Genomic DNA, 24142 nt, shown 5'->3' with positions numbered 1-24142 from the left:
TCATAAAACCTAATACCCTTTATTTTGGTGTTATGATGGTTCTAAGAACCTCTTTTAGTCTATTTGACTATAGAATGTTACTTGGGAGAAGCAATTTAAGGAACAGACAAACCTATTGCAATTCTACTGTATCTAATTTTCAGAAAGTCATGTGCCAATAATCAGAAAGACTTTTCAGTACGTTGATCACTTAGTACACTTCAGTTATAACTTGAATTATGTATTTTAAATGTTCACGAAGCCTTGTACCGACTTTTTGAACCCTCTAAGCAGAATACCCTCTTGCAATGAGTGTAATCAGTTTTGTACCTTCCAATTCCGCCCTATTTTGCTATGAAAAAAAATCATTTGTAAACGCATTCCATGGAAAAGAGAGCTCAGGATTGGATAAATCAAGTCTAGTTACCAGTGAGGTAACATTTTGTGCAGCCCCATCATTGCACCGGCTTTGGCTAGTCTAAGAGGAATTATTTTTTTAATAACTAATAACCCAAAGAAAAGCTCTTAACTAATCATCTCTACTCTTGTTTATATTGTGGCCAATCACCTGCATTTCTTATGAGAGAGGCCAATTACTAAACATCCTGACCAAAATAGATATATAAGAACTAAGTTCTTAAGAAAAAAAAAATCCTACAATTTTTTGATCAAATTTGAAAGTATTATCAGCTGTAATCATATTGATACCCTCGTATAGTAGCCAGGTCTATAGCATAGGAAAAAAAATCGCATTCATTAGCGGTTAGGACTCTGCACAATGTTACGGTGGTGGACAGTAGAATAGCAGCGACTTACGATACGATAGGCTATGGACCAAGAAACGATTAATTAAAATTAATTTTAAAAAGTCTTACCCACAAAATGGTGTGATTCATTGTAAACGGCTGGGAATATACGTAGAAATATGGAACAAGGAGTCGGAAACATCTGGGAGAATAAATACAACTGAAACCTGGGAGAACAAAAGTAGCAGACAATGGCTATGATCAGGAGGATCTTTTAGACACATTTAGAGAGCAGCAAGAGCGGAAACATTCAAACAGGGGCCGGTGAGAGAAAGAGTTCATAGTAAGTCGATTTTTGTTTTGGGCTTTAAGTAAAAAATAATATTTGCTAATTGAAAACGGCTGTTCTTGGTGATTTTATGGAATTTTTCTAGCTTTTCAGTTTTATTGTGAGATCAAAACAACCTTATGTTCTCTTACTCAAACGTTCCTATCCGTATCAAATCTTTTTCGAACACTAAGTGGGTTTATTATAGAAAAAGTGAACAGAACTTTCATTCATTCAACAAGGCACTTTACAAACGATCAACACCTTTCCGAGTTATGGATTGCTTTCTCATCATTTGTAGACGAAAATCTAATTGAGGTTGACAAAAGATCAAATGACGAGAATGAATCGATAGCTCGGTAATTTGTTGATTGTTAGGTGTCTTGTCAAAACGAATGTAATTTTGTGAACTTTTTCTATGATTAATCCACAGAATCCTTGAAAAAGATGTGCTATGGATCGCAACGTCGGAGTGAGGTTGTTTTTGATCTCACCATCAAACTAAAAAGCTAGAAAAATCCCAATAAAAGTATAAATTGATGCAAATGTAAAAAGATTCGTCACTTATCCACTCCTTGATGTTAAGCCAAATTTACAAAGGTTTTCGAAGATTCTGTTTCATAGAAAAGTTGCCAAAGAAACGTTTATGGGTAAATTGTTTTGATTATTCCGATCATTGAGTTTGTTTATTACATTACAATCGCTTCCACATTTTAAATATGTGCTCATCAATAAGTCTTACTCTCTATATCTTGTCACATCTTTCAAATATACTAGTCATATTTTACATCAATACAAATACAGAATATCTACATCAATCATTCTTCACTGAACCAGCCAGTCATACACTGCGTCAATAAAATTTCGAAACAACATAACCCCAAACAGAGATTTGCTAGGACTTACTTATACTTCGGGTGCAACTCCTTGAACAAGTGTAAAAGGCCTCATTATGTGTATTGCATTCTCGATCCGACCGGCTACCGGTCACTAATTCCATTTAATAAGATGCACTTGTTTGCTCACCAAAACCGAAACTCCCCGGAAGCAGCACCACCAACCGATTATCCTCCGCACCATTCTTCGCTCGCCGGATTTCTCCAGCAAGGCTCAACCGACGTGCGTCAATTCTGCCTGCGTTTCTTCTTCATCGCCTCCAACCAACCGAATGAACCAAATTAAGTCGAGTTGAGTTTCACGGTTTCTTTCCCGGACAAGTCGCGTTCTAGAAAAGCGCGTGCACAGCGTTTCGATACCTCCTGCAGTGTTCTTCGGAACACTTTCCAAAAACAACCCTCACACGCACGCATTCGACAAACAATGGACACAATCACGATGATCCCAAAAATCGAACGAACAGCACACGCACATGTTCGGCACACACGATCGGTTGCCTCCTTCCCTTCGAAGAGCTCAATTGGGCTCAATTATTCGCAACACAGGAGGCAACACGAGGAACGATCCCCAATCGAAGCTCCTTACGCGGGCGCGAAAGACATCGTCAGACACGCACACACATTCGGAGGGCTGACAACGGCGACGATCAAGACGACGACGGGGTGAGGTTCGAAAAGTGTGTACTCACTTCATAACTCTTCCTTTAATTTATCTGCTTGCTTTTGCTTTTCTTCCGATTCTTCTTGTTATTCATTCGCTTCGTTATTATTATTGCTTTTGTATCACACTTGATTGATTTTCTCTCTTGCTTCTTCTTGAACTTGTTGCTTCCTACCCTGACCTCACTCTTGGCTATCTCTCTGACTGTGAAAGAAACTTGTTTCCAAACAATTCTTCTTCTGGTCATTTTTGCTGCTTCTCCTTCTTCCTACTCTTCGACGCGTACTCCCTTCTGTTTGGGCCTTGCATTTCCAAGAAGGAGATTGATCGTTTCACACACTCACATTAATTTCTTCGTTATTTTGTTGTTGTTGTTGTTGTTTTGAGAAAGGAGATAAAAAGAATGTCTTAAAAGAAAACAGAAACTTAACCATTAAAGAGGAGACAAAAAAAACCTTTTCGTCTCCGGTCGCTTCCCGTTTGCGCATACTCCGGTCTCGTGGGCTCTCGTGGTTAACTCCCTTGGTCTGGCTCTTTCTTCGCTCGTTCGCTCATCATGCTCATAAACAACGGACAAACGATTAATAAGTGATGCTGTGTTTTTCGATTTTGAATGCCATTAACTTCGTAAATGCCTCGGAACTTGGGCACGGCGAGGATGATGGCGGACGGACCTGACGATGGCGACGACGACGACCACGACGACTTGTAGCAGGGAATAAAGAAGGGTTCCTTTGCGTGAACTTGGGGAGATTGCGCGCAGGGGTACAATGTGTCAAATTAAGCATTCTCTCTCTCCGTTTTCTTTCCCCGGTCGCTCGTTTGCGCTTCACTTCTTCGCTTCTCATCACCTGGTTTTGTGGTGGCCACGCTGTGGTGGTTGTTGTGGTGCGCTGTTAAACGGGCTGCTGCTTCCAGGTTCAATGCAAACAATGACTGCGATAATAATGGGCTTCGAAACTAGCCTCGAAAATGATCAATTAAGTAGGGTTGGCGCACTTCTTCTTGTTCCTGGAGAGCTCCCGAAAGGCTCGAAAGGATGTGTTTAACGCAATTTTCTCGTTCTCGCTCGTTGGATCACAGTTAGAACATTGACACTTGGCATTCACCTCTACCCCTTGGCGTCGCATCGTTTCAGGGGATACGGAGGATATGCGTTGCCCTTGCGAATTATCTCCTGTCTTTCCCTGTTGGGCGTTAACTACCTATCACTAGTGCTGTTGGCTTGACTGCTGCCGGTGCTTCGTCCGCTGTCGTTGTTCGTCGTGCTGTTGGAACTATGGGACAGATCTCCCGTCGAACTGAGATCTCCGTTGTTTTTGTGCATTTGAGCTGCTGCTGCTGCTGCGGCCATCGCCAGATGATGGTGGTGCAGAAGGAAGTTGGGCGGACTGTTCCTGAGGCAGCCGGGTTCTTCCTTGATTTGACTCGTCGGCAGTGATGAGCTGTTGTTGTTGATCGATGTGGGAGGTGACGAGCTGGACAGGTTCAGTTGCTGAAGATGCGGGGGAATTTGTAACGCTGAGATACTGCTGCTACTGCTTCCGTTTGGAGGAGGCCCGGTGGCAGGTGGATGCGGTTGTTGGTGATGTGGAGGAAGACTATTGCTACCGGAGCTGCTGTGATGATTCTTGTTACTACTGGTGCCACCGTTCAGGAGATCTGGTGGACTAGTGACCGCCGAGCTGAGGTTATTGCTGGTACTATTGCTGTTCTGGTTCGAACTGTTCCGAATCGTATGATGGTTACTGTACGGACTAAAGTTGTTGCTGTAGCTGTTGTTCAGCTGTGAACTAAGGCCACTGTCACTGCTGATGTTGTTCAGCTTGTCACTGGTACTGTTTTGGAGGGCTTGCTGTTGCTGCTGGTGTTGGGCCGCTATAATTGAGGCCAATCCCAAGTGATCGTGATGATGATAGTAATTGGTTGGTGTTGCCGGACTTGCCAGCAGATTCAACGGTGATGCTATACTCGTAGACGGAGACTGTAAACTGGATAGAACGCTCATACTTCGTGGACTCGACATCGACTGGTTCAATGACTCCCTGTCGTCTTCAGGACTCTTGGAATCGTCCATGCTACCACAGCTTCCAATTGCATCATCCGACCCTTGGTCTCTGCCTTCCTCGCTGTCCGTCATCTCCTTGTATCGAATACACTTCTTCTTGCGCCTACACGGCTTACACCATTGATTCTGTTGATCCAAACCATACCTCGCTCGACACTTTTTCATACTATTACCACCCGGATCTGCGGGACTTCGATCCTTTTTCCTCTTCTTTTTCTTAGCCCCATATCCATAGTTATCCCGTGCTGTCCAGCCTGGGTAGAGCTCCATGTGAAGCTGCCGCTCTTGGCGGGCCTTATCGTAGTACACACTCTGCTGTTCCCGGGTAAGTGAGTGCCACTTCCGACCCAGTATCTGATTGATTGCGGCTGACTCTTTGAGTGTGCATTCCGCTACGACTTGCGATCGCATCTCTTTCATATACAGCATAAAGGCATTCAGCGGTTTCTTGACATGACTTTTCTTCTTCTCCATTGCCAACTCCTTTTCCGACAGTGATCTATGCTGACCACCGCCACTGTGATGATGATGGTGATTGTTGTTGTTGCTGTGATTGTTCTGTTCGTGATGTGAATGATTGTGATGGCTATTGGACGATCGACTATGACCGGACGAATATCGGCCGCCCTGAGATCCTTCTTCGCCACTCTCCTGTTTGATCGTGGGCGGATTTGAGGATCGACCCGAGCCAAATCTGGAGTCTTGACCGGGAATGTCCTGCTTGGGACCTGGGGTAATTATGGCTGGATGTGAGTTCAGCATCGGATGGGAATGTACCGATGGAAGGAGACTGGGTGAGTACCGATAGAAGTCGCTCGGCAGGGATGTATAAATCTGAAGCGATGCTGGGTACGGATTGCGAAATCCCGTCGCTGGACTGTACATTGAAGGTGTATGCCATGACGATGCCACTAGTGGCATATCGGGGCTTAACATTGGATAAGGATACTGGCTAGTGGGGAAGCTGTACAGAGGAGGTCGCGTTAGTCCCATGGTTTTCGGATCCAGTTGGTACGGTAATATTCCACAGTGGGCAGGTGGAGGTGACGACAGATGATCGCCGTTGTGGCAGAAAAAAGGAGGCAATCCAATCTTGTTAGCCATTGACACCGGCAGACCTCCAGCACTACCATTCGGATACGCATACGGCGGCACCAGGTATCCCATGTTAAACCCGGGATGGCCGTGTGGCAGCTTCCCGTAAACCGGTCCCGCCTCATGCCGATTAGTTCCATTTTTAACCGTTTTCTCCTCACTTTCAGTCAAATCAATCAAGCTGGATTTTTCCTCCAGCAGATTCTCGGACAACTTCTCGTCGTCCCGCCCCTCATCTTTGAATACTTTAACCTCGTCCGTACTACCGAGTTCATCACCGGTGGAACTGTTGTGAGGCATTTTCCCGACACTTGCATCAACCGCACACGTTTCTTCACGCTCTGCGCTACACTTCGAAAGGCACTAATTTGATTGAATTTCTTTGTTTACTCTCCGAAACTATAAACTGCGATAACAATTTTGAACTAGGTTTCACATTGCACTATTGCTTTAAGGTTTCCGTACTCGAACATCCACTTCACTTGTTTTCGACTCTTGAGATGAGTCTGGATTTTTTCCGTTGCTTAAAACTGGTGATTCGGTGGACCATCCCGTTCCAGCACATTCCGACGCACTCTCGGGGTTCACGCAATCGCAGCGAAACAAAAAAAAAACTAATTTGCAATGATCAGAGATTTCGATTCGTTCATTGTACGTGCGTAGTTGAAAAACTCAAAACTCCCGGGCCAGTTTTTGCGTTCTTGTTTGCTGCTGCTGCTTCTGCCACTAACTCGTCGTGGTGCTCAAGTTCTTGAACTTCTTGGAAGCTGGTAACTTGCGCCGCCTAGCTTGTGTTGGTTTCGCTTCCAAGTTGCCACACATACACGTGCACACAGCCGTCGACCGTCGACACTAGCCTGTTCAGACTTGACTCTCCGACCAAGAATACTCGAGCAAGTTGAGGTGGCCGAGGAAACCAGAATAAACTTTTACAGTAGTGTGGTGTGCTGAGGCAGCGCGAAGCGGAGGCGAAACACACTGCCAACGAAGAGCGAAGAAACAGGAATCTTGTTAAAATGAAATTACTTCGCCCTCTTCTCTTGTTTCACCAGCTTTTTTGTCGGCCAATGCTCGATTTGAAGAGTCAAAATTCTTAGTTGGAATTCGTTTCGATGGACTCAGTGCGAGATGATCTGTAAATAAATATTTGACAACCGAAAAAATGTTTTATTAGTAAACAGTTGCGCACGATGGGAGGGGACGTAGATTAATCAGAGCTGCGTAATTGACCTCTACCTCCCCTTTCCCCGTGTTGGTAGAATTTACGTGACGTCATTTTAATAAGCTTATGAGTTACTCCTTTGACGCCCTTCTGCTAACAAGCAGTTGTCTAAAAAAGAAAACAACAACTCACCTTCAACTTGAATGTTTCGCTCTCCGACCGTACTTTGGGCACTTGTTATTCATGTCTTGATCCGTATCAATCTGGTTTGCTCATTGAATTATGCGCGACGGCGACAGCTTCGGCGATCAGAAATCGCGACTTCTTTCTTATTCGCGACACAAGAAAAAAAAATCGTGTATTTTGTCCCGCTCGTTCTCTTCGCAGCAGGAATTCTCTCTACTGCTCTCGATAGGCGCTATGTTTTGTGTCACTCGCGACGATGACTCCCACTTTGACAGTTCATAAATTCTTGCGCTTTTGAAATATGTTGATCACTTCACAAGATACGGTCCGAGAGGAAGTTCCCGTTTGCCAACCAATTCTTCTTTTATCGATCGGCAAGTTCCCGTTTCGGACCGGATAATGACACACTGTCCGATTTCGGTATTTTGCTCTCGATTGAACTCGCAGGAACACTATGTGCACTGACAAGCGGCGGCGGCGGCGGCGAACGGCTCTCTCAGTGGGCAAGAAAAATAAAATTCCAATATATCGACGCGCGATCTGTCGTAGCCCCGTTCCGTGTGAACTGGTTGCTTCTTCTGACGGTGAATGACTGCCTGTGCTTGACGTCTCTCTCCGTTTTCCGAGCGGTATGTTTGCATCGGATCGCGCTACACCCACCCTCTCACGCAAACACTCAAACGCTTATCGCCACCCTCCGCTGTGGAGAAACGTCAAACTGCGAAAGCTTCACGCTTGGTACGGCCACCGTTCTCTGGGTGAGCGCTTGCGCAAGCTTTCTCTCAGCGCGTTTCAAAGCGGCCGTTGGAACAACCTACTTAAATGATGCGCGAAGACCGAAAAGGATGAACCTGTTCGGTTTTGCTCTCGGCACTTGATCCTGTCGGGCCCTGGGGTCGGCCTCGGTGAAATACGAGCCTCGGCACGATGTTGTCGTTCGGCGTCGCAATGTTTTCTTTACGGTTAACAAACCGAGAATGAGCTGGTGTCAATTTTCTTAGGGACCGAGAAGCACCGTACAATGGGTTTCCTTTTTTTCTGTGCTGCGCAAAAGGAGGGAAGTGGAACGTTGAATGGTTTTAGAGGAATTCGGGTTTCAACCCTCAAGGATTCGTCCTCGTTTAGATTTGTGTGTTGTATTAATGGGAAAAGAAGATCATTACGCCACTGGGAAAGCTTTGAAGTCAGGCTGGAAAACTATAGCTAGAACTTTCACAAAGACAATTTTGATCTTGACTTTAGTCAGCTTCAATCCAAGCTTTGATGTCTCGTGCTTAAGTCTTTAGTACACGCATTGGCAAGTGTGCAAATTTTTCCGCACGCATAATCAAACAGGCCAACAGCGGTCTCAACATTTACAAAACATTGGAAATGTCAAGCGTATGCTTTGCTGTTGGTTGATGCATGTGGAAAAGTACGGACTCACTTGGAAAAGTGTAGTAGTGAATTCAAGCTGCTATATCTCGAAACCTTGATAATCTGCAAAGGAACCGTCTTCAGTAAAGTTGTTCAGAAGGTCGTTGACATCTTGAAAAGACAATTACACCGTCTTCGACCTTGCGGCCTCTACAGACTGAACATTACAAACAATCGACAACGGACAACACAAATAACACCAAGTGGCCCAGTGGAGAATTTTCCGTTTGACGAAAAGTTTTCCCCGACTGGGGCGGGAATCGAACCCACACTCCGAGGCTTACGAGACACCTAAACGACTGCCGCCGCTAACCGCTCGGCCACGAAGCCCACTAACACGAAGACAAACAATTTGGTTCACAACTCTGCCACTATAGGTGACGCTAGTGAGCATGTAAATATAGGTCAGCTCTATCTCCCTATCCCGATAAGATAAAAAGTTCAAGTCGTCGGAAAAGTTGTCCATAAGGTCGTTGATATCATAAAGAAAAGCACTTTAGTTTGCAGTTTTGCCGCAAGGTGTCGCTAGGAATAATAGTGCCATATGTTACTTGGGTGGCCTCTTAGTTTACCTAGTGCCTTCCAGCCTAGAGTGATTTTGAAAAATAGATTTGAGTTCGTAATGTGGTCCCAGTCTCCGACCCTTAGCTAATTTTTACCTACTAGCTTTTATAACTATATAAACGCAGCACGAGGAAAATGAATGTAATAACATTATATTCTAATAGTATTCTTTAACCCTTCAGCAGTCACGCTGCTATATTTTGTACAATACGTTGAAAAAAGCTCGCGTGTTCTACACAGATCAGCGTGGTGTTGGAAGCGACGGCCAATTTCTAGAAGATTAAAGACTTAAAGATTCTTTACTCGTGCCATATTTCTTCTGTAGCTCATTTTTTTTCTTGTTAATATCTACAGATTAATGGATTCTTCATGATTTCCTTCAACATTTTCTCCAATATAATTGAAACCCATCAGAAGATATTTTGAAAATGTATTTATAATATCTTCCTTGAATAATTGTTGAGTCCTTTCATTCAGTTAGTCTTTCCTTGTTAGCAATCCTGGAATGTCCTGTATCTGTAATCTTTCAAGAATAAACCTTCGGCGGTATTGTTCCGAGTGCATCCTTGCCGGAATTTCATTAAAGATATTTTTATATACTCATATACTGCTTATATTCTCTTCAGAGAATAATCCTAAAGGAATGTAAGAAGTCCTGAAGAGAATCCCTAGAGAAATTCTTGAAGAATTTCCTGCAAGTGTTTCCGGAGAACTCTCAAATAATGGAATCCTTGGGAAAATTCTTGAACTCACCTGAAGGAACTCCGGGACGAATTGTCGGAATATATTTAAAAAGAAATGTCTAGGGGAATTCAAGTAGGAATTCCTGGTGCATTAAACAAAAAACAAGGAGAAATTTCTGAGAGGATTTTTGAAAAAGTTTTCCCTGTATGAATTCTTGGGGGAATGTCTGAAAATCCGTGGAGGCATTCCTGTAAAAAAATCTTATGGAATCCCTGAGTAAACTCCAAAAGAAACTGCTGGAGGGATTCCCTGAAAAAATTAGGCAACTTCTTGGAGAAATTCATAGAGAAATTTCTGAAGAAATTCCTTCACAATTTTCAGTAGGAGATCCCTGGTTAGAAACTGGAAGGAATCCTAGGATAAGTCCTAAAATAATCGTTGGAAGAAAGCCTTGAGGCATTTAAGGGGCCATCCATTAGAAACGTCACGCTTAGAGGGAAGAAGGGGGTTTGTTAAAGTGTGATAAGCAATGTATTAGGTATAGAAAAAAAAAACCCGTACGAAGGGAGGGAGGGGACTGAAAATTACCAATTTTAGCGTGACGTACTTAATGGATGCTCCCTTAATGTTTAACTTTTACTTTTATGGATTACTTTTATTACTTTAACTTAATGGATAACTTTTTTGAGAAAAAAAAAATTCAAGATATATTCCTGAAAGAATCGAAGGACGAATTTCTGAAGGAATTCTATTGCAGAAACTGCAGGTAGAATTCTTGAAGGAACTCGTGGGTGCATTCTTGAACAAATCCGTGGATGATTTCCTGGAGAAAATTGTGATGGCATTCCAGGATGACTTCTTGGAGAATTGCCTGGCTCTTGTATGCATTCTTCTTAAATTATCTTTAAGAATTCCAATACAAATCGCAGGAGAAATTTCCCAAGTAATCTTTGAAATAACTAAAAAAATATTCAGGTATTCCTGAAGGCATCCCTGGAGAAATTCTTGGGTGAAGATGGAAGGATTTTTGAAATTCCTGAACGAATCCTTGAATAAATTTTTGAAGAGAACCCGAGAGGTATTTCTGAAAGAATCACTAGAGGAATTCCTGGAACAATCCCTGGAAGAATTTCCGGAGCATTCCTTGAAGGGAATCATAGAAAAATCCCTGAAGGGATTCCTGGAAAAATCTCTGGAGGCAGTCATGGAGGAATTCTTGAACGAATACCTGGAGGATTTTCGGAAAGAAACCCTGGAAACGAGAGGAATTCCAGTAGGTATTCCTGAAGGAATGGCTGAAAGAACGCCTGGAGGAATCCCTTGAGAAATATTTGAATAAATCCCTGGAACAATTCCTGGTTGAACCCCTGGAGGAACTTCTGGAATCTCTTTGAGAAGTTCTTGGAGGAATTCCTGAATGAATCTCTGGAGGAATTACTGAAGCAATATCTGCAGCATTTCCTGATTTTTCCCGAAGCAATTCCTAGGGATATCTGTGGAGAAATATCTGGATCAATTCCTGGGGCAATCCCTGAAGGAATTCCTGGATTAATCTCTGGTTGTATTTCTGTAGAATTCCAGGAGGAATCCCCTGAGGAATTCTAACAAGAATCCCTGGAGAAATTTTTAAAGAAATCCCTTGAGGAATTCCTGCATAAATACCTGAAGGAATGCCTGGATAAATTTTTGGAGGAATTGCTGAAGGAATTACTGTCGAAATTTCTGGAGGAATATCTGGAAGAATAACTATAACAACCAAGAGAAATTCTTCGATAAATTACTATAGAAATTCCGGGGGGAATCCCTGAAATAATCCCTGACACAATTGTTAGAATAATTTCCGGCGGAATTCCTGAAGGAATGACTAAATGAATTACCGGAAGAATGTCTGAAGGGATTCCTGGAGCAATTCCTGGAGGTTTTCCTGGAAGAACTCCTAGAGGAATATCTTGAGGCATCCTTGGAAACATCGCTAGAGGAATCTGTGGTGGAATTCTTGGAGGAATATATGGAGGAGAAATTTTTGGATAAATTTCTGGAGAAATTTCTTGAGGGATTTCTGAAGAAAATCATGAAGAAATTTCTGAAGAAATCCCTGGAGGAGGTCTTGGAAGAATTCTGGAAGGAATTCCTGGCAATATTCCTAACGGAATGCCTGGAGAATTGTCTGGACAAATCCCTGGAGAAATTCCTGGCGGTATCTCTGCAGGAATTGCTCCTAGGATTTCAGGAGGAATCCCTAGAGGAATCCCTGGAGATATTTGTGAAGGAATATCTGGAAGATTTCAAAAAAAAAGACACTGCACCGTCTTCAGCCAGAGGCTGCACAGACTGAACATTACATACGCGAGACAACGGACAACACACATAACACCCGGTGGCCCAATGGCGAATTTTTCGTTTGACGAAAAGTTTTCTCCGACTGGAGCGGGAATCGAACCCGCACTCCGAGGCTTACGAAACGCCTAGACGACTGACGCTGCTAACCGCACGGCCACGAAGCCCCCTTAATTTTCCTAAAAGAATACCTAGAGCACCCTGGGAAATCTCTGATTGAATTCAAAAAATAAATTCCTGAAGAAATTTCTGGAGAAATTTCTTGAAAATTTTTTGTAAGATTTCCTAGTGAAATTCCTGGAGAATGTCAGGTGGAATTCCTGAAGGAATGCATGGAGGAATTTTCGGAGAAAATCCTGGAGGAGTCCCTGGAGGCATTCCTGCATGAAATCCTGCATGATTTCCTGGAGGAATGCTTAGTTGAATGCCAAGAGGAACACTTGGAGGAATATCTGGAGGAATTCCTGGAGGAATCCCTGGAGCAATTTCAACAGGAATCTCTGGAGGCATTCCTGGAGGAATTCCTGTAGGAATTGCTGAAGAAAGCTCTGGATGAATTCCTGGATAAATCCGTAGAGGAATCTCTGGAGGAGAAAATCCCGGAGGAATGCCTGGAGGAATCATTGGAGATATTTCTGGCGGAATCCTTAGAGGAATCCTTACAGAAATTCTTGGAGGAATTTCAGGAGGAATACCTGAAGGAATTCCTGGAGAAATTCCTTGAAGGTTCCTTTGAGTAATTCCTAGATGAATCTCTGTTGGAATGCCTGGAAGAATGTTTGGAGGAGTGTCTGGAAGAATTCCTGTAGGAATTCCTGGAGGAGACTCTGGAGCACTTCCTGAAGGAACCCAAGGAGAAGTTCCTGGAGACATGCCTGTAAGAATTTCTGGAGGAATCTTTTGAGAAAATCCTCGGGGAATCTCTAGAGGAATTCCTGGGGAAATCCCTGGAGGAATTTCTGGGGCAATTTCTGAAGGAATTCCTGGGGTAATCACTGGAAGAATCTCTGGAGCAATTCCTGGAGGAACCCCAGGAGTAATTCCTGGAGGAACCCCTGGTGGAGTTGCTGGAGTAATGCCAAGAATAATTCCTGGAGGAATATCTAAAGGAACTTCTGGAGAAATATATAGACTATAGAGGAAATCCTGGAGGATTGTTTAGAAAAATCCCTGCAAAAATCCTTGAAGGAATCCTCGGAAGTATCCCAAGAGGATTTTCTGAAGAAATCCCAGGAGGAAGTACTGAAGAAATCGCTGTAGGATTTCTTGAAAAAATCCTGAAGGAAACCTGTGAAGAGTTTGTAGGGGAAACTTCTAGAGGCATCCCTGTAACAGTTCCTGAAGGAATCCCGGAAGCAATCCCAAGAGGTATTCCTGAGGGAATTCCTTAACAATTCCTATACAGAATCCCAAGAAGAGTTCCTGGATGGTTTTTTTTTTAAGAATCCCTGGAGTTGTTCCTGAAAGAATCCCAGACAAATTTACCAAGTGAACCCCTGGAGAAAGTCTTGAAAAAATACCTGAAGAAACCCCATGAGGAATCTCGGAAGCATTCGCATGAGGAATTTCTTAGGAAATCCCAGGAGAGCTTTCTAAACGAATTCCTGGACAAATTATTGAAGGAATCCTTTGATGAACTCCTAATGGAGTTTTTGTACAATATTTTGAAGGAATTTCTTGATTAACTTTTGAATCTCTTATAAAAATTTTGAACGAATTTAATTCCTCCCGAAATACTACACTGAAACAATCACTGCATGAGCCTTTGAAGTTATTCCAGGTGAAATTTCCGGAGGAATTTGTTATAAAATTCTCAGGAGAATTCTTGAAGGATCCACGGATTATCAAGACGAATAAACGGAAAAAGCCTTCCGACAAACGGTTTTGCCGTCTTTTCAGTGGACAAGCCGACTTTTTGTGGGATATTCCGACTTCTGTATTGACAGTATTGATTTGAGTCCCTCACTGGCACTCGTATGATGATCTAACTTGAGGGACGTGTACTCCTCATGTTGGGATCTCCTAATATGGAGAAAGGCGCTTCATTTTGTAGAAGCACAACCTAAATTACAACCGGAATTGATTACCCAAGGCTGAGCTAGAGTTTCCATGCACTTCCTTTTCACATTCACCAAATAAAGACACCAATGTCCTTAGGAATTCCCATTCCTTCTTCTTGTACAATAATCAGCTGAACGTGGCTGATCCAGCGCAGGGCAAGATTCCAGTTTAAGATTGCGTGGAAAATTTCATTGCCTATTTACCTCCCTTCGTCCACACATTTTCTCAACGCGTTGAAGCACACGAAAACAAAACTACCAAAGCCATAAAATATCATCTCCGTCCGTGTGGCTGGCCGCATTCGTCTTGGTCCTCGCCCTTGTCCTTATCGCCGGTCACGGTAGGACAGGTAGAAAATTAGTAAGAAAGAAATTGTACAAGGCATTTTGGGCAGCATACCTTCCTGTCGTCGTCGTCCGTGAGCAAGCAAACAAGCACACAATACCTACACGACTGCTGGATGGCTGGCTGACAACAACAACGACCGACGACGCTTCGACATCCTGCGGTCCCTTCGAAGGTTCCTCCAAACGACCGGAGCTGCTCGAGCTACAAATAAATAGTAAAAACCTTTTGTTATCGTGCTGTGCAAATATGGTTCAATATCTATTATTATGTTTATTTATTTACTCTTTTCTGATGTAGGTACGGCGAGGCCGGTTCCGAGATGAAGAAGGTGATCGGAGAATCCTAATCGTCTCGGCGATGGCTAGAGGAGATATGATTTACACCACGATTCCCTGGTGCCTTCGGGTGTGTGTCCCTTTTCCGTGTGCACTTCGGGGGTTTCCACATGCTCTGGGGGAATATGTGGCCGCTGGTAGAGGACCTGCGGCGTTGAAAGGATCTCTCTGCGGTGGATCTGTGCTTCGGCGATCGCTATAGGATGCTGAGGATAAGGTGCGAAGTAGAGAAGGTATTTTTTGTGTGTTTGCTTTCTAATCTACCGTATCGAATATATTTCTCGGTATTTTGATCAGAGGGGTTTACTTGTTGAGCAACCTGTAAGTGGCATGGTTGGCAGGAGAACAGAATACAGCAAATCTGTTATAGCTAGGAATTTTACCCTTTGTTTTGAAGTAGATTTTTATAAGCCACGACCAAACAGAAATAAAATACCTCTCTTTTTGTACTCAATATTTGCACTACATCCGTGTACCATATCGTCAAACGTGGCCATTTTGTATGAGATAGGACCGGTGGTCTCATTGTTTTGTCCGACACTGAATAGTGTATAACATGCCTACTCACTAGCGCCGTCTAGTGGCAAAATCGTGGAAGGGACACGAGATTCCAGGTGGAATCTCCACGAGATTCCAGGTGGAATCTCCACGAGATTCCAGGTGGAATCTCCACGAGATTCCAGGTGGAATCTCCACGAGATTCCAGGTGGAATCTCCACGAGATTCCAAGTGGAATCTCCACGAGATTCCAGGTGGAATCTCCACGAGATTCCAGGTGGAATCTCCACGAGATTCCAAGGGGAATCTCCACGAGATTCCAAGGGGAATCTCCACGAGATTCCAAGGGGAATCTCCACGAGATTCCAAGGGGAATCTCCGCGAGATTCCAAGGGGAATCTCCACGAGATTCCAAGGGGAATCTCCACGAGATTCCAAGGGGAATCTCCACGAGATTCCAAGGGGAATCTCCACGAGATTCCAAGGGGAATCTCCGCGAGATTCCGGAGGGAATCTCCACGAGATTCCGGAGGGAATCTCCACGAGATTCCGGAGGGAATCTCCAAGAGATTCCGGAGGGAATCTCCACGAGATTCCGGAGGGAATCTCCACGAGATTCCGGAGGGAATCTCCACGAGATTCCGGAGGGAATCTCCACGAGATTCCGGAGGGAATCTCCACGAGATTCCGGAGGGAATCTCCACGGGATTCCGGAGGGAATCTCCACGGGATTCCGGAGGGAATCTCCACGAGATTCCGGAGGGAATCTCCACGAGATTCCGGAGGGAATCTCCACGAGATTCCGGAGGGAATCTCCACGAGATTCCGGAGGGAATCTCCACGAGATTCCGGAGGGAATCTCCACGAGATTCCGGAGGGAATCTCCACGAGATTCCGGAGGGAATCTCCACGAGATTCCGGTGGGAATCTCCACGAGATTCCGGAGGGAATCTCCACGAGATTCCGGAGGGAATCTCCACGAGATTCCGGAGGGAATCTCCACGAGATTCCGGAGGGAATCTCCACGAGATTCCGGAGGGAATCTCCACGAGATTCCGGAGGGAATCTCCACGAGATTCCGGAGGGAATCTCCACGAGATTCCGGAGGGAATCTCCACGAGATTCCGGAGGGAATCTCCACGAGATTCCGGAGGGAATCTCCACGAGATTCCGGAGGGAATCTCCACGAGATTCCGGAGGGAATCTCCACGAGATTCCGGAGGGAATCTCCACGAGATTCCGGAGGGAATCTCCACGAGATTCCGGAGGGAATCTCCACGAGATTCCGGAGGGAATCTCCACGAGATTCCGGAGGGAATCTCCACGAGATTCCGGAGGGAATCTCCACGAGATTCCGGAGGGAATCTCCACGAGATTCCGGAGGGAATCTCCACGAGATTCCGGAGGGAATCTCCACGAGATTCCAAGATTCGAGGTGGAATCTCCACAAGATTCCGTAGGGAATCTCCACAAGATTCCAGGGCGAATCTCCACAAGATTTCAGGGAGAATCTTCACAATTATTTCAGGGGGAATCTCAACAAGATCCCAGGGCTAGTTCCAGGGGGAATCTCAACGAGATTTTAAGGAACACCTCCTCGAGAGACCCGAGGAAATCCCCGCGACATTCCAGATAATATCTCCACGCGATTCCAGAAAAAACTCTTCACGAGACTCCAGGGAGAATCCTCGCTAGAATCCAGGGGGGACCTCATAAAATTACTGGTAAAATCCACACGAGATTCCTAGGGTAATCTTCACAGAATTCCGGTGGGAATCTCCACGGGATTTCAAGAGAAATCCTCGCGAGATTCCAAGAGGAGTGTCCACGAGATTCCAAGACAAATCTCCACGAGATTCCAAGAGAAATCCCCACGAGATTCCAGAGGGAAATTTCCACAAGATCCCAGGGAGAATCTCCACAAGATTCCAGGGGGAATCTCCACGAGATTCCGATTGGAATCTCCACGAGATTATGAGGAGAATTTCCACGAGATTCCGGAGGGAATCTCCACGAGATTCCGAGGGGAATTTCCACGAGATTCCGAGGGGAATCTCCACGAGATTCCGGAAGGAATCTCTACGGGATTCCGGAGGGAATCTCCACGAGATTCCAGAAGGAATCTCCACGAGATTCCAAGAGGAATCTCCACGAGTATTCAGGTGTGCTTGCGTTCCGTCAACTGTCTGTATAATAAAAATGTATAGTTACGCAAAAATATATTTCTAGAATATACCTAATTCTTATAAAAAAGCTGAATCTTCCTACACTGCCTGCACTGCGCGCAGCACGGCGAAACGAGGGTAACGTGTGATAGTCAAAAGATTTGTTCTCCTGTGAGGTGTGATTTACCTCAATATGTACGGATATAGGCTCCGACGTGGGCCCATATTACGCGTGAGGTGGTGGTAGAAGAACAACCAACAAGTTATGCCAATAGAGAAAAAGGACCTCCACCATTAGGAGCCGGAGCAAACAAAGAGCCTCCTTGCAACCTCCGTCGGATCCGTCGCCATACACGCACAATTTGTTCTGGCTCCGTGCGTCGAAAAAAAAAAACACAGGGCATGAAAGTGCAGAAAAATAAACACGAAATCTAGAAATCTGGATTCCTTTAGCTTTTTCTTTCGATAGGGAAACGTGTTTGGAAAGCCTTGCCGTTGGTGTTGGTCTAGATAGCAAAAGCAAACAGGTACTTTGTTCTTAGGCTGTCAATCTTCGTTTTTTGGTCTGCTTTAATTATCTGATTTGGTTGGTGTTCGCCTTATACAGGGGATAGACAAAATGATCGGGACAGGCAAAATTTTCACTTTTCAAAAAATGTTCAATTAGCTGTAACTTTTCGAAAAGTGCATCAAATATTTTCAAATTTTTACTGTAAGTTCCTCAAATAGTTGTGTATCAGTGGACAAAATTTGGAAAAGATCGGACAATTCTTCACGAAGTTATAAAGATTCTAAGAAAAAGGTACATTTATCCGATAGCCAACTTTGAGCTGTTATATCTCCGGATTCAATGAACCGAATGATATGAAATTTTGACCAATTATGACTTACATAATAAGCTTTAAAAAACGTTTGACTCAACTTAAAATTCTTAACACGAAAGAAAATTACAACGGTTAGATTATTTTCCTTATAAAACACCAAAGTATCCAAAACTTCAACATCGTTTCAAAATTCAAGATGCAAATTATAGTTCATTTAAATTCCCTCCAAATGACTTATATATAAATGTGTTTTGAAGGAAAGTAACAACATAGCCGTCAATAAATTGAAAAAGTAATGGGATGCATATTAAAAATAGACCAATTTATTAAAAAATCGTGAAAAAAAATAAAATCGCTATAACTTTTTCGCATGTTAAAAAATTCAAGTTAAGTTAAATGTTTTCCAGAGTTCATTATTTAAGTCATGAATGGTCAAAATTTCATTCCAATCGGTTCATTGAATCCGGAGATATAACAGCTCAAAGTTGGCTATCGGATAATTTTATCTTTTTTTAAAATCTTTATAACTTCGTGAAAAATTGTCCGATCTTTTCCAAGCTTTGTCCACTGATATATAACTAGTTGAAGAACTTACAGTAAAAAATTGAGAATATTTGATGCACTTTTCGAAAAGTTACAGCTAGTTGAACATTTTTTTGAAAGTGAAAATTTTGCCTGTCCCGATCATTTTGTCTACCCCCTGTACGTGAGCTAATATTTGGACATGCCCGAAGGCTTCGGAAACCGTGTATGTGCGTCAGTGTTTGCGTTTGAGATTTTTCAAATACCTTTGCACTCGAAAATTAGCTTCGGATTTTGCGTTGAGCCCCCAGAATTCCTCCGAATGAGAAAATTAGAACCACTCCGAAAGCTGGGTCCGATCTTTGGCAGTTCAATTTGTCGGGCAGTCCCTCGAAGGGACGTTACTAAGGTTTTGGTTGCAATGAGACTCTCAAGGATATCCGTGTGCGGCTTCTAGCTGGGTAAGCATTTCACATCTCATAATATTTGGATTGTAGCTGGTTTCAAGATTGGGATTGAGATTGGGATTGGGATGCTCGACGGGTTATATCTTTTGGGAGAATCATATTACACACGCTGTCAAAAGTGGTGCAGTTAGAGACACTCTTGCACAGTAAGGGGGCTTCAGGTCCTGCTGAATGTTTGGATTGGACTGGGAGAATGCATTCAGTCGGGTCCATTACCGAGGGCTGGTATCCAATAGGTAGAACGGCGATGATGAGGATGATACTGGTTAGGAATGTGTGTGTAGATACAAACGAGTTAGGCGTGAGGTAGGTTCATACACTCAGGAAAAAATCTTCATTTGATTCATGTGCAGATGCATATACCATAGTCAATTTATCAACTTCATTAATTCCATTTGTATCAAATACTCATTATACCATGTTCAAATGTCGCACATTTGCGACTAGCATATATGTCATTTGACATCTCATCCGAGGTATGTGCCAGCTTCATACTCGGATGGGAAACGAAACTCATTAAAAAAAACAAAGATGGCCGAAGAAAACAGTTTCCGCGAGCTCGTGTTGCGTGATCTCCAATTACCTGGCGAAATTTTAACAGTTTTTGAAGGTATTCGTATTTTTATAAATATATTTACAATCGAAAATAACAAATAATTACTTTTTCCAAGGTGCTGACATCGACTTCGTACGGTTGTCGCGAATTTCGAGAGACGAATTGCAGGCAGTACTGGGCTCCGGACCTCTTGATATTTGGAACATCGACGAAATTTTCAGAAGAATTCTCGTTTGGCGCCAAGAATCTGTAAGATTTTAGCTTATGTCTGCCATATATGGTTTATTTGCATTGGTTTCTCATTCATAGGGATTCGGCATTATTGGCTTCGAAGACGTCGAAATCGTCGAGGATTGGCTGATTTGTGAAAGTCCGGAAGAGTCAGAGGAGAACACATCCAGGAAAGAGAACGAGCCTGCAAATGACACAGATTCAACGGAGACATCTGAAGTCCTCGGAACCCAAAACCGGACAATAAAGGTTTTGCCGCAGAATAACGTCGATTCTGTTCCGAGTCCACCAAGTTCGCCCATCGCTATTCAGCCAAACATTTCCGAGGTGAAGTAGTAGATATTTTGAGAACTGAAAAAGATGATCTTTTCGTGATAGCACTTTTTTGGAAAGTAGGCGAACTGAATGAGCACTATGTTGCATACGAATTAATAGAGAAACCTTCCAGCTACAAAATGTTTAGCTTAAATGATGTAGATGGTCCGCCAGTCATGCCTCATAACGTACTGAACAAACTTTATGTGCGTAAAAAGACTGATTTCCTTTCAATGGATTTATAACTACCCTTGCATAAAGAGTATGATACATGTTTCTGAAAAATTGTATTCAAATCTTGATTGAAGTTTAAACTGTCATATATTATTTCGTATAAAAAAATATTGTAAAATCCTCATCATTGCCTATTGTAAAACATTAGCTTCAAAGCATTTGTTTCGTGTATCAGAAAAAATCAAACGAAATTACATTCAATGTACAATCATTCACTATATGTATTTTAAAATGTTTAAAAGTTGCAAATTGAATGTAATTTCGTTTGAATTATTTCTGATACATGAAACGAAAGCTTTATTCGAGTGCTGCTCCCAATGCTATAAACATAAAACACCTCACATTGAAACGATATATAAAATCAATGCATTCCATTGGGAGAATCCTTCAAAAGTATGTGCCTTGGTTATGGATTCCATGGAATCTCCCCTTCGATTCAATGAAAATAACTGTTGGCGATGATTCATTAAGTTTGCACATACTCTTCATGAGTCAAACCCCATTGCAAAAATCCATGGGGGTTGGCACATAGATCAAATGAAGATTTTTTCCTGAGTGTATTAGTTTCTCTCCCTGGGTGCCTGTCAAAGTGGGTCTTCTTCCTACTGGTGGGGTTTTGTTTCGAACTTTGACTGCACGATAAAGTGTCTAATTTCTACACCGAGGGATATGATATATGTGGCAAGAATATGATTATAATGGTTATGATGTAAATGCCCATGGATAGAATTGGTATATTGTACATATCTTCAGGCGTTTCTGCAGAAGTCCATAAAAAAATTAAATTGCACCATAAATAATTGAAATTGCACCATAAAAAATAGATGAATTCTCCATAAGTATTATCAAACTGCACCATAGAAAATATGAATTGCTCCATGAAAAATTAAAAACCATCCATAGATAGCATATTCTCATAATTAAATTTGACAGGGCTGAATTGTTTTACATTGCACTGCTTTATTGGTGCAAATGTTTAAAGTTATGGAGAATTTTCATTTTTTTATGGAACAAATTGTATTTTATGTGGTACAGTTTGATAATACTTATGGAGCATTTGTCTATTTTCTATGGTGCTATTTTAATTTTTTATGGTGAAATTTATTTTTTCTATGGAGCAATATTCAATTTTCTATGGGTACAATTTTAATTTTTCATGGAGCATTTGCATTTTTCTACGGAGCATTTGTATTTTATTATGGAACATTTTAGTATTATTTATTGGTGCAAAATTTCATTTTTGATGAGAAAATTTTATGTTTTACAGGTGCATTTTTCATAAAGTATGGAACGTTTTGAATTATTTATGGGTAACATTGCACATATTCCTGGAACATATGTTTTTTCTTTATGGAGCGCTTTTTGTTTTTCTATGGAGCATTTGTAATTTGTTATGGCTGCAATAACCTTTTGCCGAATAATATCAATAATGAAATCTCAATACTTTGCCTTACTTTGCCTAGGGTATAACTTTTTTCGCAGCCGTCGGATCACTTCGCGGTCTTCGACAAAGTTCTTTGGCATGTAGTCACCTACAATAATACCAAAGGGTTTATTTATTGAACGCTTACAGCGCCACCTAGCGGCAAAACTCAAAAACCTAAAATTTCTGCATACATTTGGCCAAGTTTTCCCATACAAACTTCACGAGTTTTGAGCGCCCCCTTAGGCTTAATTGATTTTGCTCAAATTTTGAACGTAGCTTCTGGGAGTCCAAAGCAACTGATTTAGGAGGTAAGACTTGGCATTTTTCGATTTTTTTGTTTTTCATATAAGTGTGGGCCACTCCAAATTGTCTAAGATTGGCATCCAAGACGAAATAGAGTAAACATTTACTTCGTCATATGCGTTAATTCTCGTCACATCACACCGAAAATAGTCAATCATTACAGATATTCTGACTTACATTTGCCAATGCTGCATTCAATAGGAGTAAAAGGATTTAGACTATCAATAACCAGCCTCTTTGTCACAGGAAATCAAATAATTACATTAAATTTTACATTTAAATTTCACTAACGAGTTGACAATTTTTCTCGTTTGGGTACGACGAAGGCAAAGCTAGTCAAATTATTCTTCATCACCGTTCAGTCAACCAGATTCAATTGATGATCCAAATAGCTCGGTAGCACTTCAAAGTTTGACTTCACTACTGTAGAATGCAGCAATAGTTGTTAAATTAAACATTTTTTTTTTCGCGCCGATAAAATGTTTGCTTACAGTTGCTTTGCCTAAGAAGGATGCAAGTAAATGTGTGCGTGGATTTTCTGCGTATGAAATATCGTATTTCACAACCACAAAAAATAATTCTTCGTTACACTGTGATGGCGTGTTACGATTTGGTGGGGAATAATATAATTTGAAATATTTTGGGAGTTATTCTAGCGCAAATTGAATCTTGCTGCTAAATCGTTCTTTGAATGCATGATTTGATTAGGATTGGGAAGAATTTGACCGACTTTTAGAATAAACAACATCTACGGTCAAGTCATAATTTTTAACCATTTTATGTACCAAAGAAGGTATACCGGAAACTGAATTCAGGTTGTGCCCAAAATAGACATGGAAAAGAAGGCAACATAATTCGTGGGACAATTATTCAATCTTTTTATATTCAAGAAATTGTAGTTTTTTTAATGTTTTACATGATATGGAAGCTAATTTATAAATTAGTAAAAGATACCAAATTGGCCATGAGATGTTAGGCTATGTGAAAAAACAAATTCAATCATTTTTGGTCGGTACTAAGATAGACGGGAATTAGAATTGGAAACCCTATGTAAATTTCTGGAAATATCTTCAAGAGTTCCTGCGGTAATTCTTCAGGTATTCAATTTTGAGCTCCAACAATAGTTTTTGTTAAAATTTTCGGAGTTCTTCCTGTTTGTCAGGAAATTCTATTCGAATATCATCCAGAAAATTCTTCCGAAGTTATATCCACAGTTTCTCTGGAATCTCCTTTCAAAGTTCGAAGTTCCAGCAATGGCAATCTGCAGTCGCTATGAATTTCCTTCCGAAGGTTCTCCTAAAAAATCTTCTACAGCTTTTCCAGAACAGCTTCCTTAAGTTCCATAGACAATTTCATCAAATGGAAAATTCTTTAGATAAAGTACCTTAGGAAATGTACCGTGTACCGAAAATCCTTTAGCTGTGGTAATTCCTTCCGCTGGTTATATGCAAATTCCTTCCGGTGTTCTTTCGGAAACCTTTCCACCTCTCCTATGGAAGCTGGTAACAAAGTTCATTCGGATTTTTCTTTTGGAGAGAATTCTTTCTGGATCTTCCGGAAATTTATCCTAAGCGTATCCTAGTGATTCTCATAAAATTTCTTTTTCTGTTCTTCAGGTGTTCTTCTGGGCTTCTTCAGGGAGTCCCTTGCAGAGTGTCTCCGTGAATTTCTTCGGAAGATTAAATAGGAATTTCTTCTTATGTTGCTGAGTGAGTTGATCCTCCAGGAATTTCTT

At 42.2% G+C, this 24142-nt stretch overlaps 2 protein-coding genes across 2 annotated transcripts; one reads left to right on the top strand and one right to left on the bottom strand.

Moving 5' to 3' along the window:
• Positions 1 to 1696: 1696 nt before the first annotated feature.
• Positions 1697 to 8080, bottom strand: LOC109426049 (protein pangolin, isoforms A/H/I/S-like). The gene is made up of 2 exons (XM_062856547.1): positions 7128 to 8080; positions 1697 to 6906 (listed from the first exon to the last, which is right to left on the bottom strand). The coding sequence occupies exon 2, from the start codon at positions 6071 to 6073 to the stop codon at positions 3812 to 3814; it is 2262 nt and encodes a 753-aa protein (XP_062712531.1). The 5' UTR covers positions 6074 to 6906; positions 7128 to 8080; the 3' UTR covers positions 1697 to 3811.
• Positions 8081 to 19662: 11582 nt separating this feature from the next.
• On the top strand, positions 19663 to 21232 carry LOC109432973 (uncharacterized). Its single transcript, XM_019709326.3, has 3 exons — positions 19663 to 19952; positions 20014 to 20147; positions 20208 to 21232. The coding sequence occupies exons 1-3, from the start codon at positions 19874 to 19876 to the stop codon at positions 20463 to 20465; spliced, it is 471 nt and encodes a 156-aa protein (XP_019564871.3). The 5' UTR covers positions 19663 to 19873; the 3' UTR covers positions 20466 to 21232.
• Positions 21233 to 24142: the final 2910 nt, after the last annotated feature.

Source organism: Aedes albopictus, chromosome 3 (genome assembly GCF_035046485.1).
Source record: "Aedes albopictus strain Foshan chromosome 3, AalbF5, whole genome shotgun sequence".
Taxonomy (NCBI): domain Eukaryota; kingdom Metazoa; phylum Arthropoda; class Insecta; order Diptera; family Culicidae; genus Aedes; species Aedes albopictus.
Note: the sequence above shows the minus strand (reverse complement) of the source record. Positions and strands in the feature narration are given on the sequence as shown.